This window comes from Suillus discolor (assembly GCF_016758755.1).
Source record: "Suillus discolor strain FC423 chromosome Unknown F5147scaffold_14, whole genome shotgun sequence".
NCBI lineage: Eukaryota > Fungi > Basidiomycota > Agaricomycetes > Boletales > Suillaceae > Suillus > Suillus discolor.
The window spans coordinates 108354-123143 of NW_024541261.1; the positions used below are offsets into that span (position 1 = coordinate 108354).

The following is a 14790-nucleotide window of genomic DNA, read 5'->3' on the forward strand; positions in this document are numbered from 1 at the left end:
CTACGTAGTAATATTGCGGACATGTCCTGTCACAATCAACAGAATGGAGTAAAAGCTCATCTGTTTTTCGAAATATCAGAAACTGCTGTAATTGAAGCTATGCTGCGTCCAGCGTCTCGCTTCATATTACTCACAAGTTGACGTGCTGAGGGGTTAACGTTTCCCGTCACCGACAGTATAATGCACTGCAAGTTAATATATAACTTATGTTTAAAAAAGCAAGTAGGAATAAAGTGGAATCCTCTGTTTCTCTGACAAGACGACCAGCGCAACAATAAGGATGAGGACAGGGATGGGTTGCTACTGCGAACCATCCATAGATATAAGAAAGAAAAGAGCACGACGATAATGAGAGTTGGCACTGGACAGAAGGGGCTGGTGACTAGTGTGCCGAAGATGTGGTACCGAATATGATCGATAGCAAGGTGGCCCAGGTCGAAGTTTACTACTAAGCCCGTGGCAGTCCTCAATTCATCGAAGATGCTGGTTCGGTCTAACAATTTGGGAAGATTCCTTGGGTACCTAGTAAAAACAGCATTTAATGTGGGGCAACCTTCAGTTACATCGACGAGGGGCTTACCAGGATAATACCAGAACGTTACACTCAAAATCAGGTACAAGCCTAGAGAGTGCATTGAGTACGAAGCGCACCAAAAAATACCACAGAAACTTACACATGAGGATCATTCCTTCCAACCAGTTTGACTTCCCGTCCTGCACGACGTAATTGACAGTAAGGACTATTTTCCCCTTCCGATAAGCACGTTCTCCCGCTTCAATTCATTCACGCACCGGAAAGAAACAGGACAATGGATTCCAGCGGGTCGAAGAGAAGTGTCAGTGGCTTATCCATAATCCAACCAAGTGTCACGATGAATCTGAAACCATCTGAGTAAAATGCTATGTAGAAATGGACAAGAGCACAACGCACGGAATCACAAAGAGCGCAATTTGCTGAAAACGGTCAGTCACCATGGAAGCTATGTCTATAGGGGCGAACTCACAATACTCGAACCCACAGCAACGCCCAAGCTCAAAGTCAGTTTATCCTTGACGGATACCGTAACTGCAGTAACGTGCTCCGCTGCATTACCGACGATCGGGAGCAAAATAATACCAACAAACTCCTTGTTGATCAACCCAGATGAAGTCAGGCCATCAATTGAGTCAACGAGGAATTCTGCAGTAACAGCAACCAACTAAAGCGAAAAAAATTGAGAACTTTGTGTGACTATCACGGTAAGCACGTACCACAGTTACGACAACCAAAAGCCAAATGCACACAGCAAGGTTCATCGATGGTTGCTCAAGAGCCTCAGTCTCCACTGATGCTATGGAATTTGTCCCAGGTTCTACATCAGGGTTGGCATCTGCGGGGCGGGACAACGTTGTGGCTGCCTCTCTGTCATGCGTCGAACTCGGAGAATGCACTGTTTCGCCGTCCGTGATATTCCTACGTGTCCTGTGTAACCGAAATGGGTTGGGGCCTGCATAAGCCTTGGTTGGTTGCATATCTCCGGTGTCATCATCGTAGAGGCCTTTGTGCGAAAATAACTGAAAAACAAGATATGAGGCGTAGACTGGATGATTGGAATAGGTTTAGTCAATTGCTAAGAAAAACATTTTGTTGACCTACTGAAAAGGAGAATGATTGCAACCTATACGAAGAACGTAAGACCAAACATTACAAACAAATGACCCACGTACGCCATGGCTAGTTTTCAATATGTTGTAATCGGTCGACAATTCGTCATATTCTGGTTGACCCTGAAGAGCCATGTGAAAAGCCCCAGGTAACAGAACAGCAATCACGCTGATGGTCAGTAATGACGAATTAAGTTGCACAGCACCTAAGCCATGGACGCGAGCATCAATAGTCTGGACCAACTTGAAACAAGCAACTGCATACTTTGACCAAATCCCTGTTCCGAGAAACGGAGACCACCGGCAAAGAAACACATGCCCAGTACCAGTACTACGCACATTAATTTATTTCGTTGTAGTAAGCCTAAACACTTACAGAGATTGCTCAGGATAGAGCCCACCACTATAGAAAAATAAACACATGTCAGGTTAAGGGAAGCTGCAACAGAGTAAAGATATGGGACACATACAGGACGACTGAACGATTGTAAGCTGACACTTCGCGAGCGCGATGATCTAAAATGGGTCAATTGACCATTGCACAAGCTGCTTGAGGCTAGCACGACGTACTGATACGATGAGTTCGACGCTGTGCGTGAAAAAAAAGTGAGAAAGTGATCAACTGAGAAAAAACCTACTGACGCATTTCCCTATAAACCGTCAAATTTGAGCGAGATAAAAGACCGAAACAACATGAGTCACTAACTAATGTAGCGTTGAGAAGACCAGCTAGAGTTTGACCGACTCGTAGTGACAGCTCGTCGGTCGCGAAGGCGAGAAGCTGCGAGTACATCAAACCTGAACAAGAGCAAAAATGAATCTATGTTACCTTGGCTAGCGGTATGATAGCCAGAAATGTAACTGGAGCGATGTGTAAGTTAGGTTGCAGTAAAAGTCAATTCGTGTACTTACAAACAAATATTAGAGTGTAATGATCGGGGAGAACAAAGTTTATAGCCCACTTTTGGACACCATGCGTTAGATGGTCGATGTTAAGACAGAAAGAAACATACAGATATCGGGATAAAGACCAACAAGACATTTAGCCCTAGAAGACGATATCAACGCAGTGCATTGGTTGCAAGTAAATCATTTTACATGAAGCAAAAACAATCGCTTGAATGCTCTTCCACACGGTGGGGGCTTTGGCTATCCGTTTTTCTGGTTGCGCCATTAAGGTTACAGCTCTTCTGAACTTGGCCAGCCAATTGAGGGACTGCTTTTGACGTTTGCTGCCTGAAGTACTTATGCGTGGTCGATTGGCAGATGCGGATGGTATTTGGGTAAGCGGGAATGTTTCCTCTACAGCATCGGGCGCACGGACGCTACTTGCAGTGAAATGAGCCATTTCTGAAGGCCCGTCATGTAAGGAACCTGTCCGTGGTGGCAAGGATGATGAGCAAGATCCATGGTTGTGATGGCTTTTGGAGAATCTAAACGCACCCATGGTACACAGCAATGGCGGCAGGAGGGCAGTCGTTGTTGCTGCTGCGTTGGAAGCTAGCCTTTAACTGTGGTGTGCCACTGCCGTTGTGCCAAGAATTTCGTGTTCTAAACGACTTTTCTGGAAACTACGTTCTATATATGATCGATGATCGATGACGGAGATTTAATTGAAATTTCTGTAAACACCAAGGCCAAGCTTGAAGCACTTTCAATTATGCTATAGTCCCCACGCCGCATCCAAGACAATTCACAACGGTGATTGTCTTGCAAGTTGCAATTTATCTGTACCTTGTGCGCACAATTGAAACGTGTTCAGTTCGACAATGGCAGTCAAAAGCGTGGCATCGGCTATGCCTGTCAAGTCTGCTATTTTGATTAGCCTTCGGCATAACTATCCACTTCTGCCGAATTACTTGGGAGAAAGTGTCCAACTTTCACTCACACTGGGGCTACTGGGCACATAAAAGTCAACTCCGCAGTCTCGCAATGGTAAAATCAAAGACAAGCCATCGTCGTAGACGCCCCTCCGTCAAATTACAGTTCATGGTTTCCGAGCAGGTCGGATATGGAAGACTGCCAGTATGTAGCAGTGACATTGCCTCGCGGCGCGCCCATTAATATGTTCGGGTTTGATATACTTACCGCAGGCTGCCCAGTCGAATGGTAAGTAGAGACGCGTTTCACAACGTCATTCGCTTGGACTGGTGACAACGCCGACCCTTATAGCCGACCCATCGATGCGGAGTCTTGTGGTGAGGGGGCTAGGGGGCGGGGGGTTTCGAGTCTAACGAAGGGCGTAAGCTGAAATGGACATAGGTTTTCAGCGATTGCTACTCCCAAAGAGGCAAACCCATACCCACAAAATTACCTGGTTATAAAGAAGGCCTGGAGGACATGATACGGTGGATCGGGTTAGCCGAGCGAAAAGCTTGTTAGCATGAGCCACTGTCCATCGACCGCTTTCCTAGCAAATGTCCAGCAGGCATGGTATGATCTAGCCTTGATATCTGCACGGTGCTCTAAAGAAAGAGATCAAGATGTGATTGGCCTATGTTGTGAAGCTATATTTACCTTGATGTTATCGAAGAGAGCGAGTCCTACAGCACGGAGATGATGCGGGCACCGGGAGAGATGAAAATAGCCATGAAAGTGACCATCTAGACCAAAGGGCTGTTCGAGAAAGCAATCCGTCCCGGGGTGCACTAGTACCCTGAACTGGGCGCTGAACTTTTATACATAAGGTTCCAGACACGAAACACTGAAACACAAACTCTCATTATGACGGGCGTGCCACAAGATGGATACCCTCAATGGCTCGCTCAGACAGGAAACCGAGCCAGTGCGGCAACGCAATTGAATATTGAGATCTCGAGACGTCGTTCCGGTATGAAGACTCTATGCGTTTCCAGTTTATGCTTACGGTAACATTGTTACATGGGCAGCATTCATCGAAGACCAAGAGGTGTACGAAACCCACCCAGACTCCAGCTCAAGTTAAGGGAGAAGCACAAAATGACGTGATTTTGTGCCGTCATTACCTCTGCAGCAGCTCAAAAACTCGAATTTTGCTTCTAAACATTACCCCTTGCACAGAGCAGTATACCACACGTTCTCATAACGTACCCAGGATTTTCCGCCACGAAAATTGACGTCTCTAGATCTGAGCATCTGTGCTTGAAACGGGCCTAAGCTTCACCCATGCCGTCACTCTTTCAACAATCACGTGACCTGGAAATTTTCGGCCCGTTATAAAGTACCTTTGTGTTATCAATTGATGGAACCGAGCTAGCTCGGAGGCTGACTCATAACAGGTCTCCAAATACTCGGCTCCAAGTCGACTCCACTCTTGTCTCGCTGTATAATCTTGCAAAAAACCGCCTCGCTATCTCATCTCTTAGAATGGCTTCAAAATCTAATACAAATGGCGCAGTTGCTGTTTCCTTGCCAAGTAGAGAAGGAAACACAAACACTGAGCCACCAGTATGGCCTTTGGACGCCAGTGGAACACTTACCCCACCACTGCCGGCGAGATGTGACAGGCACGATCGCCTTGGATGGCGTCTGCTGCAAAGACTTGAAAGACTGACGATGACCGCACGCTTATCGATCCTGATGTCATTCGTGATATGTAAGTACTAGTAATTGTCTCGGTTTCACCATATCGGACAGAACGTTGAGATAATTTGCAGTGTCATCGGACTTTCAGACGGCTTGACAGTCCCCTTTGCTCTAGCAGCAGGTCTTTCATCTTTGGGCACCTCAAGATTAGTTGTCGCTGGCGGAATAGCTGAACTCATCGCTGGTGCTATTTCTATGGGCATTGGTGGCTTCTTAGCATCTTCGGCAGAGCGGGATCATTATCACTACATGCGACGCCACATATCGGCTCGGGTGCAACGGAGCTGCGTTGGAGAAATGGAAAGGGAAGTATGTGCTGTACTTGTCCCCGTAGGTGTCGACGAGAAGGCGTGCCAGGCGGTCACCAAGTGTCTCAGAGATGCTGAATTTGACCCCGAAGTCAGTGCGAACGGTTCATCGTCAGATGAAGAAGCGCAGTTGCTGAGATGGAAGGACCAAGTCGGTTTGACACCCTTTTTACTCAAATTTGGAGAGGGAATGGGTGTGTATTGTTTTACTTTTCAATACCGCTCATATTCATTGTTTCATTTTTAGAGGAAATCTCGATTCGTCGAGTATACTCTTCGGCGCTGACAATTGGCTTAGGGTACTTGGTTGGCGGAATCATTCCCCTCATTCCATACTTCTTTGTTCCGCAAGCGCATGTAGCGCTCGTATACTCTTGTATTGTCACAGGCATCGTTCTGTTGATATTTGGAGCTGTGAAATCTCGTGTTACGGGTGCTGGGCAGGGTGTTGGAGGCTACATATGGGGAGCAGTCAGCACTCTATTAGTTGGTGGTACCGCTGCTGCTGCTGCTTTTGCTCTTGTTGCATGGCTGGAAGATTCATAACCACTTACATCGTATGTAAAGCTTGTACAAGTCGTTATTATCATTATGTGAGATATCGCTTTTATAAGTTCCGCTGGAGATCGCTTGTTTGTAAAATCTTCTGAAATCAACAATCCCACGTGGCGGCTGTGTCTAAAATCTTTAAGATCTTGATCTTGATGATCATCACAGAAATCTAACCGCCAACTCAAACGCTATTGTTCAAGCTATGGAGGCGTACGAAACGTATCAGACTCCTCTTTCCAGGTATTTCACTCTTCACCAAGTCAATTTCCATCTCGATTCACCTCTGTGATAGCCGATATGCCAGCAAGGAAATGGCTCACCTCTTCTCCCCGGCAGTATGTGATCGCATCGTCTATTGCAACTCCTGCTTAACTTTATGACAAGCATCGGTTCAAAACATGGAGAGAGCTATGGCTCAACCTTGCGATTGCTGAAAAGCAGCTCGGACTTCCTATCCCGGATGAGGCACTCGAACAGATGAAGAGCAATTTGGTGGGTGAATAGATTGGTATTGCATGTTACGTACCTCATTTTCAATGTGGCCAGGACCTTACTGCAGAACAATTCGATATTGCTGCAAAAGAGGAAAAGAAGCGTCGCCACGATGTCATGGCGCATGTTCATACGTTCGGACAAGTTGCACCTGCTGCCGCGGGTATCATTCAGCATGTCATGTCACTGTCTGTTTCGGTCCTTTACTGAACGTGTGCTCATTTCAGCCTCGGTGCAACGTCGTGCTATGTGACAGAGTAAGAGTCGGGATTTCATATCCGCTGTGACTTAGACTGACACTCGATTGTAGTAATGCGGACTTGATTTTCATTCGCACCGGCTTGACGTTCCTCCTTAAATCGCTTGCTGTTGTAATATCACGACTCTCGGCTTTTGCTGCACAATATAGAGCACTACCTACGCTTGGATTCACGCATTTCCAACCAGCACAGCTTACAACTGTGGGCAAACGTGCTACTCTGTGGATCCAGGTGCAATGTCTAATATATTAAAGTTCTGGATGTAACCTAACACGTATTACACGCGCAGGAGCTTCTATGGGATTTGAGGAACATTAAACGGGCACGCAACGACATCGGATTCCGTGGCGTCAAAGGCACCACGGGGACACAAGCGAGCTTCTTGACCTTGTTTGACGGCGACCATGACAAGGTCGAAGAGCTGGACAAACTTGTGACAAAACTCAGCGGGTTCGACTACGCATACCCTGTTACCTCGCAGACATATTCGAGGAAGATAGATATTGACGTCCTTGCCCCTCTCGCGTCCCTCGGCGCCACAGCGCACAAGATCGCGACAGATCTGCGGTTGCTAGCGAACCTCAAGGTCATCTTATAGCCTACTGATTCGATTTTACCGTTATTGACGGTTATCTATTAGGAAGTGGAAGAGCCCTTCGAGTCGACGCAAATAGGGTCCTCCGCAATGGCGTACAAGCGGAACCCCATGCGCTCGGAGCGTGTGTGCAGTCTTTCGAGGCACTTGATGGTCCTCCATCAAAATGCACTTATGACTTCTAGTGTACAGTGGTTTGAGCGGACACTCGATGACAGGTAATAATTTCCGATTAATCAAGGATTTGTGGGTTGCATGCTGACATGACGATGTCAAGTGCAAACCGAAGGATAACTCTTCCTGAGGCATTCTTGACGGCCGATATAGTTCTTTCGACGCTACAAAATGTCTGCGAGGGCCTCGTGGTGTACCCGAGGGTTATCGCACGCCGGATTGGCCAGGAACTTCCGTTCATGGCGACTGAAAATATTATTATGTCTATCGTCAAGAAGGGGGGCGATAGGCAAGAAGCTCATGAGAAGATCAGAGTAAATGACCCTCTATACATATCACTGTTGTGGCACCATACTGATACTTTCATCATACTAGGTCCTCTCCCACGAAGCAGCACACCAAGTGAAGAATCTCGGCCTCGAGAATGATCTTATCGCACGTGTGCGAAACGACCCATATTTTAGTCCTATCCACGAGGAATTAGAGCAACTGCTGGAACCGCAAACCTTTATCGGGCGGGCACCAGAGCAGGTGGACAAGTTCCTGAAGGAGTGGGTTCAACCAGCATTAGATGAGGAGGAGCTGAAAGTGGCAGTTGCGGACGGTGTTAAAGTGGAATTGAGCGTTTGACGAAGCTCTTGAGAAGTTTCATACGGGGAGGGGTAGCCACCTACAAGAAGTCAAAAAAGCGAAATTCATACATATCACTAAATTTAAGGATGTTCTTACTCTCATGACAAGATGCCGAGATCCCGGTGCGGTGTTGGAAAAGTTCAACAACCGCTAACCGCAGGTCTGTTCGCAGTAAGCTGTAACGGGGCTCACGGTTCTTTGTCAGTTGTCCGTCTTTCCGTTGCTTTCATAAAGCGCAAGGTAGTAACAGAATACCCCGGATCCTAGCGGACGGTAAGCAATTTGTTCGAATCAATTTTTTGTCTTAGGATGGTGAATTGACGATCAACGGAATGCCAGGTGTGCCATCATCTCCCACGCCGTCGCGTGTGGTCTTCTCATTTCAAGCCTTCGAATATCAACATTCTTTGCATCTATCACCCATCCTGTCATCCTTCGTAACTGCTGGCTAAAACTAAAGATCTGAGCTGCGGTACATACTATCAGAAGCGGGTATAAGAAGAAGCTGTGAGTCCTCCTCCTTGTCTCTTTTAGTTATGTTCGGGCAGTCCAGCAATCCCCACGCGGCTGTGTTGTTTTTATATGTATATGTAAAGAGTGGCCAGCTTTCGGGTCGAACTATATACAAAATCTAACTGCGAGCTTCACCAGTTTCTCTTCGCTCGTATGGACAGTCTTCAAATCCCAGACAATTCTTATGCAGGTCCTTCTCGACACCATGGCGCTTCGCGTACTGTGTCTGTGTCTGTGCAGCCATCACCTGTAACCACGTCACAGTCCACGTCACGGAGACAAAGAGCATCACACCAAGTGGTCTCTTCGCAGCAGCAACTGCAGCAGCAAGCCGAAGATCAGCCCGCTTATCGTGATGTTTACTCGCACCCAGCTGCTGTGGCATATACTGCAGCACACCCAAGGCGTACCATTCCCAAGTTTGGGCCTTATATTTTACTTCAAACTGTTGGCGAAGGAGAGTTTGGGAAAGTGAAGCTGGGGTTACACAGTCAATGGGGAGAAGAAGTTGCTGTCAAGCTTATACGGCGAGGCAACATAGACACTTCTGTGCGGATGTCCAAGGTGGAGCGTGAGATCGAGGTTCTTCGGGTAAGAACTCCATACGTTCTAGAATCGAGTCCATGATGCCGATAACCGTCCATTCATAGACCCTCAAGCATCCTAATATCGTTCGGTTATACGACGTAATCGAAACGGACAAATATATCGGCATAATTCTCGAGTATGCCTCCGGCGGCGAGCTCTTTGATCACATCCTGGCTCATCGGTATTTAAAAGAGAAAGATGCTGCCAAGCTCTTCTCTCAGCTAGTTTCGGGCGTCTGGTACATCCACCAAAAGAAGATTGTTCACCGCGACCTCAAGCTTGAAAATTTGCTTCTCGATCGCCACCGTAATGTCATTATCACTGACTTCGGATTCGCCAATCGCTTCGAGCATCGTGCAGATGACCTCATGCAGACGAGCTGTGGTTCACCTTGTTATGCCGCTCCAGAGTTAGTGATCTCGGAAGGGCTTTATGTCGGTTCTGCCGTCGACATCTGGTCCTGTGGTGTCATATTGTATGCCATGCTCGCGGGATATCTTCCTTTCGACGATGACCCTGCTAACCCTGACGGTGATAACATTAATCTGTTATATAAATACATTGTCAACACACCCCTCTCTTTTCCCGACTATGTCTCCGCGGAAGCCAGAGATCTCCTCTCTATGATGCTGGTCCCCGATCCCACACGGCGTGCTGATCTGCGGTCCATCATGGCACATCCATGGCTATCAACGTACTCCTATCTCTTTGAGAAGACCGTGGATGACCTGGAACACGTCGCAATGGAACAACACCAGCAGAGGAGACTGGCATACCAAAGGCAAATGAGGCAGGCGGCGGCAGCCGCTGCAGCCAAAGATCCTGCCAAGGTGTCACGGACGCAGAGCGCACGGGTTGAAGGCATATTAAACAGTGCCGTGACCTCCGCACCACCGCCAAGGAGCCACTCATACAGAGACCAACCTTCTGGCCAGCCGGAGCTGATCTATGACAGTTCAGTAGACCAGTCCATTTACTCGTCTTCTCCCGCCAATACTGTTCCCGCTTCCCGGAAAGGCGCAGTTTCTGCCGTCGTTATGCCGAAGACAGTACAATCGTCCAATGATGATGATCCCTTCGCACCATCTCCGCATGCTGTTCATATCCCCGTCACCATCTCCAAGCCTGATGACTCGCTGTCGGTTGGAACGAGCAGTAGAGAAGGTAGCTCTCAAGGAGCCCTGTCTTCTCGTAACGGTCCTCCGTCCTCTGTTCAACCAGATCCCGCAAAGAAGAAAGGCACAATTGATAGACACACGATCCAGGTCGAGTATGCCGACCACAGTGCTCCGGTGCCGGAGCTTGCTCCACATTTCAGTCAGTCTATCACCAAGAAGGACAGCTCACAGACGGGTACCTCAGATCGCATCCTTCCCACCCCAAACATCAGTACTCCTGCAAAGCAGAAGTCCAGTCACGACTCTTCCTTCAATACAAACCCAAGACCGCTTCCTGCCCCTCCTCCAGCCAGTACACCTTCCTCACGAAACCAACCATCTCAATTGTCTTCATCGACCTTACGCGCTGCGCAAAATCGGACACCCACCGTCTCAGTTTCTCCAGCAAGTCCCCCCATGTCTACGGAGGACAAGTCGTTTCGGTCTGTCAACACAGGCAACGGAACCAATTCAACGGGCTCTGCCTCTAGCCGCCATCGGAAAGGTCTCTCCATCGACAAGTTCGGTTTGGGCAAGATATTTGGCACAAATGGCGAGCAAGCTGCAGCTAATGGATCCACATCCCGTGTGCCGTCGGAGAGCTCTGCTGCTGGGGCATCCTCCATCGTAGAGGAGAGGAGAGGTTCAGCGCAGAACAGTGTCAGCGATGTCCCAACCTCTCAGTCCAAGTCTTCGCTCCTCAGCCCAGGGGGATCCAACAGCATCACTGATGCTGAGGCAAGCAAAAAGAACCGGCGCAACACCCTCACCGTTATCGTCGAGCCCTTCAGCCGCTCAATCAAATCACTCTCAAAGAAGACGCCTGCTGGTGACACGCCGGTTAAGGACAACGAGAAGAGCGTTCCCCCTTCTGCTGTTACCTCACCTCAAAAGCAAACTGCTGTGTTCCCCACCCTGGGCAAAGTGCAGGACGGACCCACTGGCGATATGGCAGCTTCAACGACGAAGGCACGGAACGTCATGCAATGGTTCCGGAGGAAGAGTACCGCCAAGGCTGGCAGGGACGTGCCAGACGATTCCCCTGAAATGTCTGCCTATCGTAGGACTGAGTATCCTTCTCCCAGTCCTACCTCGAGGATGGAGATCAGAAATGCGGATCTATCTAGAACACATCCTGCACAGGACGCATCCTTCTCGTTCAGCAAAGCCGGACGCATGTTCTCGTCTTCGTCGTCGCCAAAAGATGTTTTGCGTATCCATCATGGCGCTGTCGACCAGACCACTATCACGACCAGGCCTCCCCCCGAAGTTATCAAACACGTATGCCAGGTACTGGAGGGGATGGGTATCGAGCTCAAAGCGGAGAGTGAATACAAGTACCGCTGTATCCGTGCGAAGAGGAAGAAGAGCAGTGCTATTGGCTTGGGATTCACTGGAAGTGGTAATGGGTTGGCTGCGTTCACGATGGTTGGGTCTGCAGCATCGAATGGGGTGAGTTCAACCGGTCGATGTTGCGGATTGCTCTAATTTTGATGGCCAGGTTGACAAGCGTGGATTGCCTGTGCCATCGACTTCATCGTCTGCGGGAGGGATGCTCAAAGGCTTGCTTATGCGCAGGCAGTCTTCCCAGGTATCAGGCGTGGCGCCATCCCAAGCTTCAATGGACGATGACACTGGCGCCATGGCTTCATCGCCAGTTGACTCACAATCGGGCACTCGTGAGGCAATTTATGGTGATACAAGCCAAGATGCAGGGGATGAAGTTCGCTTCTCAATCGAATTGACACGCATAGATCGTTTGAAAGACACGTACAGCCTTGACATTCGTCGCCTGAAAGGCAATCTTAGGAGCTACAAGTTCTTGTATGACACCATCAGAGAGTGCGTCCCGCCGCTTCGGCTGTCTTTTGAACATTCACTGATCTAGTTTATAGGCGTGCCGATCTACAGCGATAATTTCAGGGCTGGAACCCTAAGCCATCGACACGCATCCATGCCCACTGCTCGCCACCGATACCCTACTCGTGCTGTAATCTCTCTCTTCTGCCTCAAGACGTACTGCCTTATGTCTCCCTTGCGTCGCTGTCTGGTCTAGTTTTCATTCCACTTGTGTTCATTGCTATCGTAGCTCCTTGGTTTCTGCATAAAGTCCATCATCGCACCTTCTGAGCCTTCAGTCAGCGTCATAAAATTTCATCTTTTTTCCCTTTATTCATCCTTGTCTTCGTTCCTTAGTTATAATTTGGCGAATCTCAATTCAAGTTTATGCTGTACCGTATATACGATGTGTCACTCGGACCACTCTTATTTACCCTCAAGGAATGGATAATGTACATAATTCACGCGACACAAATATTGAGATCTTATCTACGTCATACACCATCCTTCCATTCTTCAACTGCTTCTCGACGCTTATTCCACTTCTCCATCCTTAGTAGTGCGCATGAACGACCGATGGATGACGTGCTTGGGGTTAGGGCGTGCGAGATAAATAAGGTTCAGAAGTCATGGAACACGACAACCCGAAGCTACTGTGGTAGAACTGAGGCGTAAAGGCGTAGCTCGGCGTGTGTGGGAGGCAGTGGTAGGTCGGCATCAAGTCCTGCGGCAAGAAGTAGATGAGGGATTCATTGATGTAGCCCTCCGGCGAAAAGGGGACATATTCCGGCAGGGGCACGAGGTAGCCCCGCGGCGAATAGGGTGGTTTGGAAATCCCTTTGCTCATGCAGTTGTCTGTCTCAGCGCCCTCAAACAGCATATCTAGAGCGATCTGACTGTCATGTAGAAGCTGCATACGAACTGCATGTGACAATTGAGATTCTTGGAGTGCAGGGAGGAGCAAGTCCGAGCTGTCCTCAGGCGACAAAGGAGTCATCCTGTAATAGTCGTCCACTAAATCGCACCAGGTCGCGTAGTATGGCACAGAGTGCAGGTCTGCACTGAAAGGCGAGGGTGTGGAAGTGCTCGTGGGATCCAAGGTCAGGGTACTGTCCACACTGGTAGGCATTTGTGACTGAATGACGTGTTACAGCAAGAGATTGAGCAAGGAAGGCTGGGATGCAAAATGACTTGAGAGTCTTGAAGATTAAGATGCAGGTGGGAGCCTAATGAAGGATACCGGGAAATATCCCCATCGACAACTTGATCGAGCGGCTCATATTGTGTAATGTGGACTGATGGCGGGGTTTTCATTGTCGAGACTTTGAAAAGAGAAAGTGGTGAACCTTGATTTTCTTTGCCTTCAGCTCGTACAGGGTCTTCATTTCGGTGGAGTTGGTTTTGGTGGCAGTACAACAGGTTGTATTAACACGACGGACATCGACCAACTGCAAAGAAAATGTCGTAAATATTCCCCCGACAGTCCCACCCTCAGGGGCCACCCACCCAAGTTACAGTTTTCTCCGAGCCGTGACACTAATGGCAAAAGAGTTTGGCATACGCTGCTCTTGCATATCGACCAGCCTGTTCTCGAGGTGACTCAGACTGCTGGTGTGACTTCGCTTTCGTCGTGTTCTGTGTCGGGCCTGCCGCTAGGTTCAACTTAGCGTGAATATCTTGGGGATCTGCTAGAAGTAAAACCACCTCGTGGCCCAACTTGAATGCGCTTGGCAGATCCGGGATCTTGTCCGTCATGGTAGCCTAGTAGTAGGATGGGATTTAGATATGAGCCCTTCGGACTTCCCCAAGTCCAAGCGGGAACTTCCTTGACAACGTCGTGTCCGGTTGCGGATGACGTGACGCAAATCAAAATCGGCGATTAAACTTCAAGTTGGTGCTTATATCCTCGCGGCTCTGCTAACATGCTACGGACATCGACTAACGCAACGACGCGGCCCACTATGTACATGATACGACCATCCAGCTCACTGCTGTGTCGGAGGTCCTTCAGCCTTTTCACTTCCGTCCATCTCCCCTCAGCGCACGCGGCTTCCCGAGTTGCGTCTCCAACCAGTCGCACTCTTCGCGCGCTACTTAACCTCCAATTCAGTAATATCGGACTAATCTCGGCACGACCTCTTCTACCACCCCGTTTCGCTTCCAATAGTAGGCTCAGCCTATGCAGTTTCCTTCCTCACTCAGTACTCAACCACCACCGAATCCCTATTCGTGCTCTGTCATGGGATGGTTGCCCGCAGAGACTGCAGGGGAAGCGGACGCGGAAGCAGAGTTAAATGATTTCGTAGAGAACCGCATGTTATTTGCAGTAAATTGTTCCTATTGAATCACATACCCACTGAACTGACTGTTTGCATAGCCAAGTTTCGCGTAATCATGCACGACAATCCAAACCGGGTTACAGGAAAACGTGGTAGATATTTGGATCAACGCTGTACTGCAATTACAACAAG

The 14790-nt window shown here is 48.7% G+C and overlaps 4 protein-coding genes across 4 annotated transcripts; 3 read left to right on the plus strand and 1 right to left on the minus strand.

Annotated features, from left to right (window-relative positions):
• On the minus strand, positions 1-3424 carry F5147DRAFT_683384 (calcium proton exchanger). Its single transcript, XM_041436542.1, has 21 exons — positions 3088-3424; positions 2743-3018; positions 2658-2692; positions 2557-2605; positions 2474-2505; positions 2351-2425; positions 2287-2294; positions 2215-2233; positions 2115-2160; positions 2021-2047; positions 1910-1975; positions 1708-1850; positions 1637-1658; positions 1252-1580; positions 1005-1199; positions 932-954; positions 793-878; positions 675-740; positions 581-622; positions 135-522; positions 1-60 (listed from the first exon to the last, which is right to left on the minus strand). Exons 1-20 carry the CDS (start codon positions 3089-3091, stop codon positions 494-496), a joined length of 1572 nt encoding a protein of 523 aa, XP_041295354.1. The 5' UTR covers positions 3092-3424; the 3' UTR covers positions 1-60; positions 135-493.
• Positions 3425-4821: 1397 nt separating this feature from the next.
• On the plus strand, positions 4822-6133 carry F5147DRAFT_683405 (Ccc1 family). The gene is made up of 4 exons (XM_041436543.1): positions 4822-5070; positions 5172-5218; positions 5280-5710; positions 5764-6133. The coding sequence occupies exons 1-4, from the start codon at positions 4990-4992 to the stop codon at positions 6060-6062; spliced, it is 858 nt and encodes a 285-aa protein (XP_041295355.1). The 5' UTR covers positions 4822-4989; the 3' UTR covers positions 6063-6133.
• An 82-nt stretch (positions 6134-6215) lies between these two features.
• F5147DRAFT_683408 (L-Aspartase-like protein) lies at positions 6216-8323 on the plus strand. Its single transcript, XM_041436544.1, has 10 exons — positions 6216-6308; positions 6361-6403; positions 6453-6560; positions 6615-6733; positions 6788-6817; positions 6871-7051; positions 7110-7406; positions 7461-7633; positions 7693-7903; positions 7965-8323. Exons 1-10 carry the CDS (start codon positions 6271-6273, stop codon positions 8217-8219), a joined length of 1455 nt encoding a protein of 484 aa, XP_041295356.1. The 5' UTR covers positions 6216-6270; the 3' UTR covers positions 8220-8323.
• Positions 8324-8706: 383 nt separating this feature from the next.
• Positions 8707-12839, plus strand: F5147DRAFT_683416 (Pkinase-domain-containing protein). The gene is made up of 4 exons (XM_041436545.1): positions 8707-9326; positions 9386-11932; positions 11982-12322; positions 12376-12839. The coding sequence occupies exons 1-4, from the start codon at positions 8889-8891 to the stop codon at positions 12395-12397; spliced, it is 3348 nt and encodes a 1115-aa protein (XP_041295357.1). The 5' UTR covers positions 8707-8888; the 3' UTR covers positions 12398-12839.
• The last annotated feature ends 1951 nt before the right edge of the window (positions 12840-14790 follow it).